General features: G+C 41.6%; 1 protein-coding gene across 1 annotated transcript in view; it reads left to right on the plus strand.

Annotated features, from left to right (window-relative positions):
* The window catches only part of CLSTN2 (calsyntenin 2), a 622,407-nt gene that overhangs the window by 228,508 nt on the left and 373,382 nt on the right, over positions 1-20,517 (plus strand). Inside the window, exon 2 of the mRNA XM_082625773.1 lies at positions 9,584-9,706. Within this exon, the coding sequence (XP_082481899.1) occupies positions 9,584-9,706 (123 nt within the window). The remainder of the gene's footprint in view (positions 1-9,583; positions 9,707-20,517) is intronic.

Here is a 20,517-nt window from a genome sequence, read left to right on the forward strand (position 1 = left end):
CATTTAGTAGCATCAATTCCAAAGTAAGTTATGGGCTGGTTTTAGGGGTTAGAGATATTTAAAATGCAGTGAAGGATGAGATATTGAAGTCATAACAATCTTGGGGAATTATAGGTATAACAATTTAGTGCACACTTCAGTCCAATAATGTTGTTCGGTAGGTAAGACATTCTGTGTGGAAAAGTGTGTTGGCTCTAGTAATTGAATGGGAACATTAAACCATCACAGTCTTTCCCCCCCCCACCTTCCTATTCTAAAAGATGTTTTCCTGAATGGCTCCGAATCTTCTTTACAGTCTTAATCTAATCTTCCCCACCCACCAGTAGATTTATTGGGTAACTTGGGCATGTCTATATGGGGCAGGGTGGGTCCCATGGGGGTCCTTACCGAGGCTGTGGGTGTTGAGATTCAGAATCAAAGGGCCTTTACTGGGGACATTTAAGGTGCTCATCACCACTGAGTCAGCTCTGACTTAGTGTCTCATTTTATCTTCCTCCCAATAACCCTGCAGGGTTGGTATTACCTCCATTTTATAAAGGAGAGTGAGCAGAGGTCTGGGAAGATTGATACTTGACTAAAATACCCTGTTGGTTACACAGTGTCAGAACTATGATGTTAAGCCCAGTACCACTTACACCTAATCTCAGGGTCTGTCTTAGGGCAAGCTTTGGGCAATTGGCTTTATCTGGATGGCTTGTGCAGAGACAACTGAAAAATCGCACTTTTGTGAGATTACACAATTCGCCAGTGCACAGTTCTTGCTAGCCTTTCTCCTTGCCCACGTGCCAGTACCCAATGGGATAATGGTATATGGTTCATCCCCAGGCTGGGGCAATTTAGTTAATGACTTTGAGAGAACCCATACTCTAAACAATTGAGTATTTATGGATGGAAAATGACAGATGGAAGGGAAGAAAAAATAGGAAAGGTGGATAAATGTATGGATAGATGGATAGAAGGAAGGGAGGAAGGAAAGGAAGGAAAGCACTGGTCTGTCCTCACTGAGAGCACCCATCAGCCATCTTTTCTTCAAATGCTTTTTCAACCCAATTAACACAGTATAATATAACCCTCATCCTCCATGAATCTTTGCATATATGAGTCACACACATGGGATTTGCATTTAAAACTCTCTAATTGGTACCTCTAGCAAGAGATATATAGTGCCTCTAATTAAGTGATGGCAAACGTCACCCTATGTTTTGCGAGGCACACCCTCTTTCTATTTGGGTGACGTCGGAATACCTGCTCATTGGAACCAAAGTGCTACTAATTGCTTCAGGAGGTGCTGGGAAGGCAAAGGTGTGCTCACCTCATTTATTAAGGTTCCAGGCACTGTGTCAGGACCTGTGGACATCATTGTGACTAGGATGCTTCCTCTCCCTGAGGAGGGGGAAGGGGGGGCAAGGAACCAGCTAATGGCAATGCGGCGGACCTATAGCCTAATAGCAGGCAATGCAGGGTGACAAGGTGTACAGAGGAGGACCACTGGAGGAGGGGGGGCTGGAGCTGCATCTGGCAGGATGAACAGGCAGGAGCCAGAAGGGAGTGTGAGGAGAGGGGTAGACAGCACAATGAGGGCAAAGGCATGGGTCACAGAGGGAGCGGGGGCTTTGGGTGGCTTCCCTGATCTTGTGGTTAGAAAGCAGGAGAGCTTCTGATGGATCCTAGGCAGGGAAGTCAGGACCAGATTTGCCCTTAGGCAGGCTTACCTCCACCTAGACACAGATCCCCATCCCACCCTCACTCCGAAGCAAGGAATAAAAATACTTTTTGAAATGCTATGACAATTATTGTAGTTAGGAGTCATTTTATTGCAAGAACAGACACCCACTCAAACTAGTACAAATTTAAAAAATGATGGTTGGGGGAAGAATTATTGAAAGGCTTCACTTGGGAGCCTCAGAGAAGCCACGGCAGGCTGGCAAGTCAGTGAAGGGTGAGCAGCGCCAGGACTGGAGAACAGGACGGGGGGCCCAGCCTCTCTATCTTCTGCAGCTGCTTGGGGTCTTCTCTTCTCTCTGTATGTTGGCTCCCAAATCCTCTGTCTCCTGACCGATTAGCTTTCTTGGATTTTAATAGCTTTCCATCTCCGTCTAAATGTTGGGTTGGGTGATCACTGCATGAACGCCAGCCCCAACTCCTTATGAATTTTCACCTCAAGTGCCCATCGCCAAATACATTATAGTTTCTCGGCCTCTTAAATGAAAGTTTAAAGATCCAAACAATTGGCCCAGCCTACTCCGCCCACGGATGCCCCCTGGTCTAGGCAATTCTACCAGGGGATGGAGTCAGAAGGGGCAACTGGGCATGGCAGGCAAAAGAACAGCCTGACAGTCACTAGAGTGACCTGTTTCCTAGGATGTAGTTAACCTCACTGGAGCATTTTGCAATCAGTATGGTATGTTTTTACTCACAATTCACTTTTGCCCAGGGAGAATTCTGAGGATTGAGGAGCTAGCAATGGCCAGAGGGTCAACTGAAGGATGCAGGTAGAAAGACTCAAAGGGTGAATCATCAGACACTGGGCCCAGCTGCTTGGATTGAGTGTTAATGCAGTTTTTCAGTGGTGCATTGAGTGGAAGCAGAGAGACGAGAGCCAAGGCGTGTTCTGCGGATGCATCTGTGTTCTAGTTAAAGGTGCACTGAGGGGCAAGACCTAATTTCTCTATATAAATGGAGCAGAAATATCACACTGGTGTTTCCTCTATATGGGTGCAAAGGCACAGGCATTTTCCAGATGCTGAAACATCATGGAAAGGAGACAAGACAGAGGCAAGAAGCAGTTCCTAATGGGGCATGATATGACAGAGTTCAGCCTCAAGAGGGGTTGTATAGCAAACAGGGACATTATCTCTTGAAGAACCGATGAAAAGTCAGTTCTGAAGTTACAACCAAATGGAGCAAAGCGTGTGCTGACTGGCCTCAGTCTATTGAAACAAAAAGGCAAAACGTTTGTCAGGGAAGGGAAGAGATTAAATAGGAAATTACAGCTGAGCCATCAGCATCAATATCTATTGCTTCTTTCTGGAAAGCAGATGGTTCTCCAGTGTCTCTTGAAGCCAGAGTTTGGAAATGGTTCCTGGATGATTCTGTGCAAGCCAATAAGCCCTGGGTGATGTAGATGATATCCATCAGTCCAGCCTCTTGGCTGGCCTTGCCCCTCAAACTATGGTCTCCAACCAAATATAACTATTCACATTTCCCCCATGGTGTAGCAGGGTGCTTTTACCATCAGGCCCTTGCCCATGCAATGTTCCTCTGCCTGGGACCCTCCATATCTTGTATCCCTGCTTAATTCTTACTGCTCATGACTTAGAATCTACTTTCTCTAGGAGGTAATTCTGGATTACCATGGTGGGGTGAGTGCTTCTCCTCTCTTTTTCCATAGCAGTCTGTTTTTCTTCTTCTTACCTACCTCTTGCTATACTGGTATCATGGATCCCTTTCTATTGTGAGAGTCTCTTGAGGATAAGGACTTTGTTTTTGTCCCATATCTATTGAAGTATAATTTATGCACAATACAATTCATTCTTTTTAAATGTGCAAATTGATAAGTTTCAACAAAGACACATAGAGGTGTAACTGTCACCACAATCAAGATACAGAACAGTTCCTTCAACCCAGAAAGTTCCCTTGTGCCCCTTTGCAAGCAGACTCTAGCAATTACTGATCTGTTATCTATACTTATACTTTGGTATTTTCTAGAATGTTATATGAATGGCATCAAACAGCATGTAGTCTTTTGTGTCTGACTTCTTTCATTTCACCAGTGAAATACTTTGGAGATTCATCCATTTTATTGTATGAATCAGTTGATTTCTTTTCAGTGCGGAGTAGTTGTTCATTATATGGATATACTGCAATTTGTTTATCCATTCACTAGTTGATGGCCATTTTAGTTTCCACTTTGGCACTATTCTGAATAAAGAGTCTATGAACATTTACCTACAAGGGTTTTTGTGTAATTTATGTTTTCATTTCTCTTGGATAAATCCTAGGAATGGAATTGCTGAGCCATTTTATAAGAAATTGCTAAACTGTTTCCGAAGTGACTATATTACTTTACATTCTTACCAGCAATGGATGAATTTCAGTTGCTTCACATCTTCATCAGAATTTGGTATTGTCAGTCTTATTTTAACCATTCTAGTAGTGACATGGTGATATCCCATAGTGGTTTTAATTTACACATTTTTGATAACTATTAATGTTGAACATCTTTTCTTGTTCTTATTTGCTGTTCACATATTTACTCTGGTGACAAGTGTGTTCAAATTTTTGCCTCTTTTAAAAAAAACAGATTGTCTTATTTTTGTGCTGTAAGAGTTCTTTATAAATTTTGGATTCAAATCCTTTATGAGATATGCTTATTTAATATTTTCTCATAGTCTGTAACTTTAAAATATTTTCTTAAAATTGTTTTCCAAGAATAGAAATTTATAATTTCTATAAAGTTTGATGAATCAATTTTATCTCTTATGATTCATGCTTGTTTTTGTCCCTTCTAATAAATATTCACCTAAACCAAGGACACTCAGGGTTTTTTTCCTATGCTTTCTTTTAAAGGTTTTGTAATTTTAACTCCTACATTTAAGATCATGATCTATTTAGAGACAGTTTTTGTGTATGATGAGCAGTAGGATTGAAATTCCAAAGCAACATTTAACCAAAGGACTATCTTCTCCCCCACTGAATTATCTTGGATCCTTTGTCAGAAATTGACCATATGTATGTGTGTCTATTTCTGTACCCTTCATTCTTTCTATTGACCTGTATGTCTATCTTTATGTTAGTATCACCCTGTCTTGATTACAGTAGCTTTATAATAAGTCTTAAAATCAAGTAGTGTAAGTCCTCCAACTTTGGTCTTCTTTTTCAAAATTGTTTTGGTTATATCAGGTCTTTTTCATTTTCATATAAATTTTAGAATTAGCTTAACCATTTTAAAAATTCTGCTATTATTTTGACTTGGGTTGCATTGGCACTTATAGATCAGTTAGGGGAAAATTTACATCTTAACTATATAGAGTCTACCAAATCATGAACACTGTCTATCTCTCCACTAAGACCTCTGCAGGTCTTCATTAAATTCTCTCAGCAACATCTTAGAGAATTTTCAGGTCTTGCATGTATTTTGTGAAAGTTATTCCTAAATGTTTCATTTTTTGATGCTATTATATTAATATTTTTAAATTTAAATTTCTAATTGTTTATTTCTAATACATAGAAATACAATTGATTTTTATAGATTGACTTTCTATCCTGTGACTTTCCTAAACTCATTTATTAGCCTTAGTAGTACTTTTGTAGATTCTGTAGATTTTGCTTCATTGATGATCATGTTCTCTGAAAATAAAGACAATTTTACTTTTTCATTTCCAACTTGAGTGGGAAAATATTCACTCTTTAATCATTAAGTTTGATCTTAGCTATAGATTTTTATAAAAGCTCTTTATCTGAGTGAAGAAGTTTCCTTCTATTCCTCATTTGTTTATAGATTTAATTATGAATGAATGTTGAATTTTGTCAAATGCTTTTTTCAGGGACATTTCCCCCCATTTTACCACCGATGTTTAGTCTGTTTTTGCACATTTTAAGTACTCCATAGATATTTGTTGAATGAATGAAGCTGGGCTAAATACCTCTGAGAATGTAAGGTTATACTTCAACCATTCAGAAGCATGAGATGAGCTAGGGGGACTTCAGAGTATTTGAATGCTTAGTCATGTCAGGAGTACTAGATTTGCCTAAATGATCATGCAGTTTTTACAATATTCCTATGAAGAAAGTGTCTCCATTTTACAAATGAGGAATGAGTAATAGATGGAAAGATTAAAAAGCTATAATACTGTTGGTATGTGGGGAAGTAGTTCTGTGTTTCATTACTCATCAGAAATAAAAAGACAATCAAGACAATCACTAAGTTCAGAAAACAAAAAATAAACAATATGATATTGCTTATATGCGGAATCTAAAAAAAATGATACAAATGAACTTATTAACAAACAGAAACAGACTCACAGACTTAGAGAACAAACTTATGGTTACCAGGGCAGAAGGGTGAGGTGGGGGGGGAGATATAGTCAGGGAGTTTGGGATTGACAAGTACACACACTGCTATATTTAAAATGGATAACCAACCAGGACCTACTGTATAGCACACGGAACTCTGCTCAGTATTACTATGACACAACCTAAATGGGAAAAGAATTTGAAAAAGAATGGATACAGGTATATGTATAACTAAATCACTTTGCTGTACACCTGAAACTAACACAGCACTGTTAATCAACTATACTCCAATATAAAATAAAAATTTAAAAAAATAAATGAAGGTGGCTGGTTCCAAATATAATGCAAGTGAAAATGGAGGATGATTCAGCCATTTGATGGAATGAATTAATCAAGAATCCAACTGGTCTCTATACAAGGAATGGTGTTCTTAGAATGATGGTTGGACCACTAAGAAAGAAAAGTAATCCTTGCACAATAATTGGCTCAGCCATGAATGGTATCCTCGTGGTCAAAATAATGTAAATTTAAGTTATTGGTTTGCAAACCTGAGGATTTGATCTATACACAAAGCAAAGAAGATTTCATTGGGGTTACTCATCAAAGTGCAAATGTTTATCAACCTTGACAAAGCAAAGTTGAGACAGATCTGAAAGAAGTTAGAAAGTGAGAGAGAAATGAAGAAATTTTTGGAATATGAACATTTTAATTTTCCAGAAAGGGAATATTTAAACCCCTCTGAGACTCAGTTCCTCACCTGCACAATGAGATACGAAGTCTCATCTAGAGGGGTTGTTGTGAGGATTAATGAATGAATGTAAAATGCCTAATATGTGGTAGGTACTCAACTAACTATAGTAGTGATAGAGAGGAGAATCCCCACTAATGATGCAGAAATCTCAACTTCTTAACTTCAGGGTCTGCAGAGCACCGTTCCTGTGACACTTTCACTGCCCAGAGAGCAGGGGGTTAATGAAAGAGCAGGGGCTATGTGGCCAGCCAAGGACATCTGAATGACATGACAACCCTGTGGGCGGTGTCATCCTCCCCATTTTACAGCTGAGGGAGTTGAGATGCTGCGTGGCCAACTGAGTTGCACTGAATCAGCCCTGAAGTGGCTAAACCAGGGCCACAGCCCAGCAACCGTGACTCTAGATTCCGTTGTCTGCCACTGAGCCAAGTGGCGCGTGAATCTGCAACACTGGGTAAGCTCCTGGTATATCTTCTGTACACATTTCTAATGAATAGGCCCCTAGGTTTAATTAAAGGAAAAAAAAGGTTAATTATTTTTCCTAACAGTTGCAAATTATTTACATTGCATTTGTGTTGATGGCTAATAAAAGAGCAAAGGAGCGTGGGGACAACCCAGAGTGGCTGTAATTCTTCCAGGGTCCATAATGAAGCACTAGTTTGAATGCCAACAAGTGAGCATGGATGAGCCTGCTGCCCCATTAAGACCTGCTCTAGGCAAGGGGCTCTCTACCCTGGGCATGATTCAATCATCAGAAATAGGTCTCAGAGGCCAACAACTGAGAATAGCAATGCATATGTCCATGCCCCACTAAACTGCTCTGCAGTTAGTTCACGGTTGCTGTGGAATGGGTGACAAAGGGCAAAACAGTGGCCCAGGTTGAGCCTACCACCAATCCTGGAACAGCTCTTAACTGACCTTTTAAAGCATGATGGAGTGGGAAGGGGACAGAGCCACTGCCACAGATCTGTTCTCAAATCTATGTATAAGCTTTTGCTTTGCCATGGCTATTGAAACAATATGTAATATGTATTGTGTGTATAATATATATTATAATGTGGGTTATATAGTGTAATGTGTATTACATATACTATGATATGAGGGTGTGGGGGGGCACTTTTTGGATATCATGATGTAAGAAAGAGTTTTGGGTTTTCACCATTGTTAGTTATTAACCCTGTAGCCATTTTGGGAAAGTCACACCTTGTGAAAGTAGTTTCTTTGTCATTTTCGTAATGATCACACCTACCTCTCAGGTTGCTGGGGGGAGCATTACATATGTGACAACATCTCTTAAACTGTGAAGCAGGTTGTGAGGATTAGCAGTAGAACAGCTTTGATTATTCTAGGGCTCCCTATAATCTGTCATTTCATTTCTAAAGCAGCTACTCTTCACCCAGATTCCTGTGGGGGAATAAAAGGACAAACCAAGGAGCTCCCAGTTGAAGAATTAGATTAATACTTTAGAAAGATCACTCTTAATGTCAGTGTGGAGGATGGATTGGAATGGGACAAGACTTCTTACTGGAAGACAAGTCAAGAGGCCATTGTGGGGCTTCCCTGGTGGCGCAGTGGTTGAGAGTCCGCCTGCTGATGCAGGGGACACGGGTTCGTGCCCCGGTCCAGGAAGATCCCACATGCCGCGGAGCGGCTGGGCCTGTGAGCCATGGCCGCTGAGCTTGCGGGTCCGGAGCCTATGCTCCGCAACGGGAGAGGCCACAACAGTGAGAGGCCCGCGTACCGCAAAAAAAAAAAAAAAAAAAAAGAGGCCATTGCAACTATTCACATAGGAGAGCTGGGCCAGAGACAAATCAAGGGGCTGGAATTAGCAGAAATGTGATATTCACCAGATAAGATTTTCACATAGGACTATTACACCAATCCTGGTACAAGTCTTAGTGCTGGTTGACTTTAAGTTATCTTGTATTCATTTGCTCATAACAAAGTACCACAAACTGGGTGGCTTAGAACAGCAGGAATTTATTGTCTCACAGTTCTGGGGGCCAACGGTCTGAAATCAAATTGTGAGCAGGACTATGTTTGCTCTGAAGGTCTCTCTTGTAGGTTTTGGTAGTTCCTTGTCTTGTGACAGCACAACCTCACTCTTCACGTGGCGTTCTCCCTGTGTGCATGCCTGTCTCTGTGGCCAAATTTCCCCTTTTTATAAGGACACCAGTCATTTTGGATTAGGCCCACCCTAATAACCTCATTTTAACTTGATTACCTCTATAAAGGCCCTATCTTCAAATAAAGTCACATTGCAAGGTACTGGAGGTTAGGACTCCAATCTGTCTTTTGGTGGGGGACACCTCAACTAGTAATATATATTTGATACGTATTTTAAGTGTATTAATTGTACATTATACAGTATATCATTCAGCTGATCAAATTATTGAAGAGCAACTTAAAATGCTATATAATTTAGACCATTTAGATAGACTCAGTCTTTAATGGGTCAGAAAATATTAAAATGTTTGTTGTATATTTATACATTTGTTGGTACTTATCCATATACATGTATATAAAATTCAGTAACAGCTCCTAATGATGGATTGGATAAGATTGAGGTCAGAAATCCCAGCATGCAGTTGTAATCTGCTAGTTTGTTGATTGATAATGGATTTTAACTCTGAAACATCTCTGAATAGATAGTAGCATTTAAGAATTAAAGCTTTTGATTAATTTTTAAAAATATCTATACTGGGCATCTAGAAATAGAAATAATGGGATTTGGGCAATATTCATAATATTATTATGGATTCAAATAATGATCTTAAAAGTCAATCTTTTTGTTTTATTGTTTCCATTGTTTTCTAGTGAACAAGCACAAGCCATGGATTGAGACTTCGTATCATGGGGTCATAACAGAGAACAATGACACAGTCATTTTGGACCCACCACTTGTCGCCCTGGATAAAGATGCACCGGTTCCTTTTGCAGGTGAGATGATAGCTTAGCATGGTTAGGCTCTGCTCATTTGGGAGACAAGTTGGGAAAATTCCATGAAACCCAGGCTTGGGCTTTATTGCTCTCACAGATCAGCTTGTGCTTTCAAAGCTGTATGCTTCTTCTGATTTCTGGTGTGGATTCTGTTATCTCCTTATGGTTTTTCTCCTTGGTGTTGCCTGCAATGCAAGACCCTTGTATCTTCTTCTTCTGAGAGATGGTATATTGCTGAAGTGGCCTCTGAAGTTGGAAAAGCTGGGCCAGCAAGGCCTGTGGGGGAATTTTCCCTCTAGAAAGAGGGAAAATTCTGTATCTTCTCATCAACACGAGAAGATGTATAACCCACTGTCCCCACTACCCACATATCATGAACAGGTGAAGACTTGTAACTTGGTAGATTGACAAGAGAAAAAGGAAAGAAAAAAGGATTGGGAGTTATTTGCTAAGGGTAGAACAAACTTGTGCCCTTGAGCTTCAAAATGGGTGTGGCTTTTAGAGGAGGAATCTGGAGGCAGTGCCATTTTGCCCTTGCAGCTTGTGGCTAGAGAGCCTTCTCATTGTCATCAAGATGACTACTGCTTCCTCCTCTAACCTCCTGCAAGGGCCAGATCCCAGGAGGGGTGTGTGAAAGAAGATGGCTGTGTCTCATGTTTCCATAGATTTTGGCAAAGAAAAGGGGATGGGTGATGGTGGGGCGGGGCAGGGAGGGGTTGGACAAAGAATTTCTGAAGATGCCTACATCATGAGTGATATTGTTAACATTTTATAACTGTCAGGAGAAAGACAGGAAATTTAATGAAGGTTTTCAAGATTTCTGTAAGATTGCTTTATGATAGATGGGTGCCAGGCTGAGGTTTTTACCATGATGAAGTCTAGTTTTTCTGACAGTTTGTCTGTTACATTATGAGCTACTTGGGCAGAAAAAATTGGCTCTTTCACACTTCTAAGAGATAAGCTCTGTGAAGTCCTTTTTTTCATTACAGAACATTATAAAGTAAGGAGTGAGGGGGTGAGTTAAATGGGGAAATTCAGCCTTATGTGAAGACAAACCCATAAGCATTTTCACAGAGCATGGGGGAGATACCCTAGACTCTCAGAAGAAGGCTTAATCTTTATTTTATGTAGAATGATAACCACCAAGGGTACCTAACTGTGACTTCCATGGTGTTTAGAGTTGGGACATTTCCATACATCTTCCAGCCATCCTCAGAGGTCCCAGCTCAACCAAAGGCCACTTGGCAGTGTAAATCCCATGCTGTCTTCTCCACAGTAGATAAGGGGTCTTCCCCAGACCTTCTTTACCAGCCTGGGAATATTCCAACTCATCCCCTTCTTGGACATAACTATACTGAGGTTAATCAGCAATTCTCACCAACCCCCTGGAAATGAGATTTTAAAACAAACACTAGCAAAAATGTTTGGGTCATGGGAATGTTTGGACTGGCATGCACTGTGTGCTTTAAAAAATGAAATAGAGACAGCATTTAGAAGTTGGGAAAGTTTGCATAAAACTGCAGGATTCTGGTTTATCTTGATGAATTAGATCTGAAATACAGAGTTGTGTTGCGGCTTCCCTCATTAGACTGAGCATGTGCAGGTCCTTTATTCATCTTTCCATTCAAGTGTGTGACCCCTCTTTAAGACATAAGAGAAAAAACTAATGACATATTAAATGGGAAGTAAACAGATGCCTTTAAGTCACTGTAAGGTAGTGAGGCTAACACTTTAAAAGGTGAGGGATGTGTCTGATTATTCGTTGTGTCCGCCTCAGTGTAGCCCTGTTCTCATCCAATAGTGTACTAGGAAACTGAGGTCGTTGAACAAGCTGCTCTACAGTATACTTATAAACTCTAATGTAAAGACTAAAATGGAAAAAAAATTCAAGCAAATCTGCTATTTGAAAGTTTGGATTACAAACACTTACCTTCCTTGGTTGTCGACCTGAAGGACAGTTAATCATTTCACCTGAAGATTGACCAAAGGATTTCCTTCAATTCTAAATCCATCAAATACTTTTAAACTTGAAGTTGTATTCTGACCATCAGATGTGACCACAGGTGTTCTGACACCTCTTGAAACTAAGGGTTGCTTCTAAGCAAAGCCCTGAGTAGTTATTTCCATCTGAAGACAATCTCTACACTCTGCCTGATATTTGCAGCTGCGTTTAAAAAAAAAAAAAAATCTCGCTTAATGCATCAAAATATAATCTTCCAAGTTCTTAAGGGTAAAAAGTAAAGGTGCTTTTTAGAATGGTCAAAGCTATTTTTCTCAGTGTTATTTATGATTGGCTCTGAGACAGAACACAGACACTAACCAGCCATCCATGCTGCAAAGAACATTTATCTTAAAACATTTATCCTAAAAATAAAATACTGAAGACTTATTTCAGATCCCTATCATTCTCATAAAATTGAAAAGTTCGTATCTGCCAGCTCCATCACTTCTTGAAGTCAACTGCAGCTTCTGGTCCCCCCCTTTATCAACTGCTCTAGTATTGTGTGTCAGTTTTTCCACCCTCATCCCAGTGGTCTTTATTTCCAGCTTAGCCAGTGAGATGAGCTATAAGCTCATGGGGGGATGGTTCCATCCGTATCACTTTCGCTCTGTCTTGTTTCTCTTGAGATTTTCCCTCTTTAAAAACTTTTTAAGAAAAATTTCCTACCTAAAATATCACTCATTTAAATAAAAATCATGATTGAATTTTGTGGATAAATACAAAATTCAGGGATATAAAATAGCTTTTATTATATATCTACTGATTATGACAATGTGTTTATTGTAGAAAATGAAATCTTCTTACCCCCAGAGAGAGTCTCTGTTAACATTTTAGTGTATTTCTTTCCAGTCATTTTGCTACTCTGTTTTAATCCAAAAATGGTGATACACTTTATCTTCAATATTATAACTTATTTTTCCTACTAATGAATATACACCATTTTATTAAATACCCTTCTGCATCTCATTAAATGGCTGCATGATTTCCAACTCAATGAATATTCTATCGTTTACCATTCTTTTATTTTTTTCCAGCTTTATTGAGATATAATTGACATATAGCGTTGTGTAAGTTTAAGGCATACAACGTGTTGACTTGATACACTTATATGTTGCAAAATGATTACCACTGCATAGTGTTACCTAACACCTCCATCTCCTCACATAATTACCACTTCTTTTTGTGGTGACAATATTTAAGGTCTACTCTCTTAGCAATTTTTAAGTATATAATATAATATTATTAACTCTAATCACCATGCTGAACATTAGATCTCCCAAACTCATAACTTGAAGTTTGTACCCTTTGACTGACATCTCCACGTTTCTCCACCACAACCCCTGGTAACCACCATTCTGCTCTCTGTTTCTATGAGTTCAGCTTTTTCACTGTCCACATATAAGTGATATCATACAGTATTTATCATTCTCTGTCTGACATTTCACTTAGCATGCTGCCCTCAAGGTCCATCCATATTGTCACAAGTAGCAGGATTTCCTTCTTTCTCATGGCTAAATAATGTCTGTATACATCTCCTTTATTCATTCTTCCATTGACAGACAGGTAGTTTCTGTATCTTGGCTATTGTGAATAATGCTGCAATGAACATGGGAAGGCAGATAATCTCTTCAAGACCCTGATTTCATTTCCTTTGGGTATATACCCAGAAGTGAGATTGCTGGATCCTATGGTTGTTCAGTTTTTAATTTTTTGAGGAACCTCCATACTGTTCTGCATAGTGTACCAATTTACATTCCCACCAACAGTGCACAAGGGTTCACTTTTCTCCACACCCACTCCAGCATTTATCATTTATAGACTTTTTCATGATGGCCATTCAGACTGGTGTGAGATGACTGGCAATTTGTCTATTTCAAGTCTTTTTTATTACCATATGTGTCTACATTTCTGATTCTATCATTTGGATGGATTTCAGAATTGGAATTAATTGGTCAAATATTTTAAAGTTCTGAAACCTGTTAAAATGCTTTCCAGAGAAGTTGTGTGCAGTTACAGTCACATTCACACACATCTCTCATTCCCTGACCCTGTATGGCTCATTCTAATGGTGTGGTTTCATGGAAATAAGACGGATTCACCAATTACAGTAGTCTCACTCTTTTCATCTGTGGAATAAATGGATAAGCTTCCCAGGGTTGCTGTGTTGATTAAATTTAAAGAATGTCTAGGGGCCTCCCTGGTGGCGCAGTGGTTGAGAGTCCGCCTGCCGATGCAGGGGATACGGGTTCGTGCCCCGGTCTGGGAGGATCCCATATGCCGCGGAGCGGCTGGGCCCGTGAGCCATGGCCGCTGAGCCTGCGCATCCGGAGCCTGTGCTCCGCAACGGGAGAGGCCACAACAGTGAGAGGCCCGCGTACGGAAAAAAACAAACAAACAAACAAACAAACAAAAAAAGAATGTCTAGGATGCATGTTGCAAAGATTCAAGGTATAGTAGAAGTTTACTTGTCATGATCCTTCTCTCTTCTCCTTTCATAGAGGAGATCACTGACTCATAGGGAGCCCAAGAAAGTTCCTCAGTGTCCCAGAGCGGGCTAGCCGTGGGGCTGGGATTGGAGCCCAGGGCTTTCATCCTTGCTGTGAATTCCCTTTCCCTGTGATATTTCTGTTTGATTCCTGACCCAGCTGATTAGCAGAGGTGCTCTCTCTCAGTCAGTGAAACCTCCCTCAGACCTCAGTCAAGTCCACGAGACCTGACTCAGTTCTCAACCCAGTGTCTGAGCTCAGAGGACATGATCTTAGAGAATCCCATACAGAAAACTCCTTGAGTCATAATGCAAATTCTGTCCACTGCATGGCAAAAAAATGGTAATGAAAGCAAGCTGGGCACACCGTGAACTTATTAATTTCTACATGAGTCCCACTGAGGCCTGTTAGGAGACCATGGAAACTTTTAAATTTGAAGGGAATTAGATTGCCTTTCAGAAGTAATAGAACTGCTCATTTGTCTACACTGGGCCAGTCTGGACTTGTCTTTGGGGAGGACAGGGCTACAGAGAATGATCAGGCATAATTGACTGGCTTCCCAGCCTGGGTGACTCTCTGAAGGCTGCCCAGAAAATTGCCTGGGACATGATTTGGCCTGGTTTGATTAACCGGTTGTAGCAGAAGGTGCTTTTTTCTCCATGGTTGTCTCCATGGGTCCTGCTTGTTCTGTGCAGCATCTGCCCATCTATCTGTCCCCTTGTCTTTGGACTCACCCAGGGCCCTTGTTTGTGCTTTGGGCCCCAAAGCTGCCCAATGGCAGAGACCCTCCCCGGAAGTTTGTACAGCGATGGTGTCTTATAGCAAAAAAGGAATCCTGGTTGTGAACAGTCTCAAGCTCTGACCAGACACACATGGTTTCACAGTTAGCCTCTGCCTTTGACCAGCTATATGGTCTTAGATAAGGTACTGAACTCCTCTGAGGGGCAGTTTCCTTATATTTAAAATGGAGGTAAACACAGTACCTATTCCTGGGTTAATACATGGATTAAATGAGATACTAATGCAAAGTACCAAGAGCACTGGCAGCCACGAGATGTCCAGTGTATCACAGTTCTGATAGTCCTAGCCATGGTAGTAATGAGAGTAGTCAGAGTAATAATAATTCTCATTATCGTCGATAGCTGTGTTTTATTCATTTTAGGTTGATTACAATGGTGTGATTAAAATCTGTGATGATGATATTAAGAAGAAAAGTAGGCTTGGGGTTTGTTCTGAAGGCTTGATGCCATCACCCACTTGCACCACCGAGCTACGTCGTCTGTATTGTTTGGTTTCGTGGCAGTCTGGGGACAACCAGTTAACTAATGCAGGGGAAAGTCGTTTGTGAACTGTGCACAACTCTGTAAACGTTAGTTGAAAATGAACGTCCCCTTACATTCTACCTATCATTCATCCCCGTGGAGTAACCTATTCGTTGCAAGATACACTTTTAGGTTGCCGCAGACCACGTGCCCTTTTATTATAAACACACACGCACACACACACACACATGTGTGCCAGCTCCTGCACACACAAAATGACATCCAAGCCTCACACCAACCCTGTGAAAAAAGTAGGTCAGCTCCTATGATTCAGTTTTGCAAATAAGGAGACTTAGAGAAATTAAGGAAATGCTCCAGGTTACCAAGCTAAGGACAGACCAGCCCTGTCACTCAATTCCAGACCCTCAGACTCCAAGTCCCGCTTTCTTTCCCTTCTGCCGATTGTCCAGTGTTTGAGGCATATGTCACTGGCAGTAGAAGATTTCCATGGTGCCCAGACATAGTGTTAAAGAAAGTTGAATCCCATGCTAATCCATTCCCTTTTAACTTTTTTTTTTTTTAATCTTTCTGAATATGTCAAGGAGAGAGGTGCAATTTGGGAGGCTCAAGGTCTTCAGTACCTCTCAAACACTTGCTAATCTCTCTTTTTGACAAAGATAGAGCAAGCGCTATCCCAATAGCACTCTGTAGGCAACAACATTGCACTAGAATTTTAATAACATTCTGTTGTATTTTATTTAGATTACGCTCTACTTGAGGCACATATTGCTGGCTTTTCAGCTTTCTTTTTAAATAAATTCAACGAAGTTTTTAAAACTTAAAAATTTAAAGAAATTTAAAGAAAATTTAAAGAAAAATGTAAGTAAATAAGTATTTAAGTAATTTATGGCAGTGGCAAAAAACCATAAAAGAGGTCTTTGGCCGAGTACCACGTGGATACCAGGCAACGGTCACATCCAGGCCTCACTGCCCCATGCAGCAACCTCGGGATCACTGGCACTGGACACAGCCATCTTCAGTCTGTCCTGCCCCACGGCTTTCTGAGCTGTGGTACTGGCAGCAGAGGGGCCATCTGTGTCAGCCTCACCACAGATGCGCCTTTGCATTCCAAGTTGGTTGCCGCGGGGGTCATTCCTGAGGGCCAGAGGGTGGTGTCCCACCCTGCTCTCTGAGCATTCACTTGGCCTCAGCCAGAGGTCCGTGCATAGCAGGGCCTGCAGAGAATCAGGTTTAGACTTAGCTCTGGAATCTACAATGTAGGCTACTGCCTTGGGGAAGTAGCCACATAACCCACACACAGAGTTGGAATCTAGCATAAACAGGAACCAGCATCTATTCATTCAAATACATGTGAAAATTACTAAAAAGAATAAAACAGTATACCCACACTCCTAAAACCCTGCCAGACTGTTTTTATTCATGTCTAGATACATAGCTCTTATTAATTTGGATCATAGTATGTATGGTTCAGAGTCTTTGTTTTTTTCTTTGCACAGAACATTTTCCAAGCAGATTGAAACATTAAAAAATACTACAAAATACTACTTAAATGTAGGCATAATTATATATCATATAATTGTATCATAGTTTACTTAATCACGTTACTATGTTTTGTATATTTGAGTTGTTTACAAGATTTTCCCATTTAAAAAAATTATACTGCCATGGGCAACTTTGCTTAAAATACTTCTCTTATATAATCACAGGAGTCAGGATTTTATGTTTATGGTTTAGTTCATAGACAGTAAGTAAAAAATAAAATAAAATGAACAGATGTGTCCTATTTTCAGTGACAGGTTGAGATTGTGTTGTCAAATGTTTCTGCTGATATGATCTGTGATTGCCCAATTTTCGAGCAGATGGCGGGGTTCAGATTAGACTGGGAAGTAAGGACTGGAGGGGACTCCCACCCCTGTCTGCAGCCTGTGGCATGTCCACTGTCCCCATCTCTGCAGGCTTCAGGCCTCCATCCCTATGGCAATGTCTCCCCCTCACTACAGTGACTGTGATCCAAGCGTCTCCAGCTGTAGGCAAGATGTGATTTGAGAACAATACAGAAGTTATTTTAAAGTTGAAAAAATTTGAGGGCTGAAGGCACAACAACCAGTAAATAAGGCAGAAAATCTGGTCAGGTCGATGCTTGTGATCACTGGGGGGACGGGGAGGGGGGTGACAATGAAGAGGTCCGTTTGTAGTCTCCAGAAGCAGCAAGGCTTATTGGACCGCACCTATGGTCCTGATTCTGCTGGTGCTGGAGGGTCTTGTGAGGCAGGCTGGGAGAAAGGCAGGCCTGAAGTATCCGTCACTCTGGAACTGAAGTGTTGATCATCTCTATTCCTTGGTTCTCTTTCTTCTGCCAGCTTGGCAGCTGCCAGCCTTGACAGTGATGAATGTGGGGTTGGGGGCATAACGGGGGTCCTTTCTTGGTTATCCCTTCACGAGCACTGCATTCACTCCAATTTTCCCCTTTCACACATTTTATATCTCCCTCCTGTCTGCTGAGGGCCGAGCAGCTCAGGAGGCAGATCTCAGCTCCAGTGGGGGTAGAGAGGAGCCATCAAGTCATCCTTGGGCACCGGCAGCTTGGAGCACAAAGCCCTAACCTCACTGAGAAGAGAACACAGCAGTCCTGCCGCCACACTTTCTAGGGTGGAGCTGCTCTGCCAAAGGGAGAATAAGGAGCTTCCCTGGTTCTCTGCTGCCCGTGAGTTCGGGGTCTTTGCCCTGAACTTTTTCCCTTGGCTATAACAAATCCTTCCACTTTTTTCTTCTTGTTAATTATCCTCTTTCTTGATCCACACGAAAGTGGCTCTCAGTGTTGCTGAAACTGTCTGTCTGTGTATCCCCTGCCACGTGGCCTTTTGTTGTTGTTGGTTTTAACTTCTCTCAGGCCATGTGGCCTTGCAGCCTTGGTAAGTTTTGGATGGCCCATCTCATCATGAAGATTCTACTGCTCACTTCTCCTCCATCACATTCTAGGCTTAATCCTGGTATCCCAGACCTCTCCACAGGAGCCTGGTTGGACTGGGTCCTTTGGCAGCAGCTGGAGACCCTGTGAGTGTGGTCACACATGGTCACAAGGGATGGCTGGATGAGGGACTAGAGCCAGAGCGCAGGGGAAGGAGCTTGGGAGCAAGGGGTGGTCAGTCAAGGAGGAAGGAGAGGGTGAGGGTCCCAGGTAAATCCCCACAACAGGGGCTGACTGGAGGTTGAAAGCTATCCACCAGTGACCCTGACCTTCTCGATGAGAAGACTCTAGTGAAGGTGAAGTCATGCTCCAGGTGAAACTAATGCTTAAGGGAGAACCAGTGGATACTGTGGGCTCTTCTCCATCAATAAAGATGACGAGTAAGGGACATTCAAGGTGGGAGGTTTGCCTGGGACTGAGAGTTTCCTAGGTTGTGGGACTTTCACTGCCAAAACTGAGAAGGTCCTGATAAACTGGAGCAAGTTAATTACCCCAGCAGGAGGAATGTGGAGACCCAGGTTGGAAAACTTGAGTGCTGGCCCTGAGAGAGAGCTTGAGAGACGCCCTTGAATGTGGGAATTTTACATCTCCTGGGATTCTGAGTTAATGACAATATACTAAAACAGATGAAAAGTGAACAATAAAATTAATAATAATAGCAGGACTGTTGCCAGCCCATATGGTAACAGTGCCAATTAGAAATAGCTGCCCCTTCTTTCAGACAGACTGTCCTGCCCCAGAGCATGTTACTTGGTAAGTGGAGAAGGAGGTGGATTTTAACCCCTAAGTTGTCCCCTTGATCATACATCCTTGTACAGGAAACAACGTGCACACAGCACTGAAAATTAACTAACATTTATTGAGCCCATACTACGTATCAGGCACTATAGTAGGTATTTTACACACACTACATCATTTACTTTTATTTTCTTTTTTTTGCGGTACGCGAGCCTCTCACTGTTGTGGCCTCTCCCGTTGCGGAGCACAGGCTCCGGACGCGTAGGCTCAGCGGCCATGGCTCACGGGCCCAGCTGCTCCACAGCATGTGGGATCTTCCCAGACCGGGGCACGAACCCGTGTCCCCTGCATTGGCAGGCGGACTCTCAACCACTAAGCCACCAGGGAAGCCCTACATCATTTACTTTTTACAACAATCCTCTGAAATAGGCATTCTCATTATCCCTATTTTATAGAAGGAGAGACTGAAGTTGTCAGATTGTATAATTTGCTCCGAATATAGTAGTAAAGAAGTTGTCATTCCAAATGGTAAAGTTGACAGCTCAGTTAAGTGTTGCTGTCCAACAACCACTGCAAAACTTAGGATCATTGAACAAGAGCCATTCATTCTTTCTCATGAGTCTGGGCAGTTGTGCTAATCTGAGTCAGACTCAGCTGATGCCAGCTGGGCTCATTCAGGTGTCTGCAGACAGCTTGTGGGCAGGCTGTAGGCTGGCTGGTCTAGAGTGGCCTTGCCTGGGATGCTACTGTTCTCCTGTATGTAATCTTAGGCATGTCAGCAGGCTAGCCAGAACATATATATTCCTGTGCTGATTGCAGAGAAGCTTAAAAGCACAGAAATGTGCAAGGACTTTTGCAAGCAGCTACTTGGGACAATTTGTTACTGTCCCGCTAGCTAAACAAGTCACATGGCCAGGCCCAGAGTAGGAGCAAAATACCAAAGGGCACAGAGAGGTGACAAGTTAGGGTCATCAGTGCAGTCATTCTATCACTACTCTTAGGCCACAATTATTCACATCCCTCTTCAGGCAAAATATGCTCACTGCATCCTGGGACTCCCAAAAGTGGTATCCAGTCATGGCATCTAGTTTGAAGCCAAGATTTTGTGATCCTCATCAGGTCTGGATGCAGCTCCTCTTGATCCAAAAAACTGTGAACTAAAAAGATAATTTATCTTCCCCTACATACCCTCCGGGGAAAGGAAAAACACAATAAATTCTGATTCAAAAGGGAGGAAAATGGGAACCACACCATTTTCACACCACTGGACTTGCCTGTATCAATCCTGATATTCCTGCCAGAAAAGTGTTGCCAGGTGTCCCAATTTTGATTCT

This window comes from Mesoplodon mirus (assembly GCF_964341445.2).
Source record: "Mesoplodon mirus genome assembly, chromosome: 6".
NCBI classification, from domain to species: domain Eukaryota; kingdom Metazoa; phylum Chordata; class Mammalia; order Artiodactyla; family Ziphiidae; genus Mesoplodon; species Mesoplodon mirus.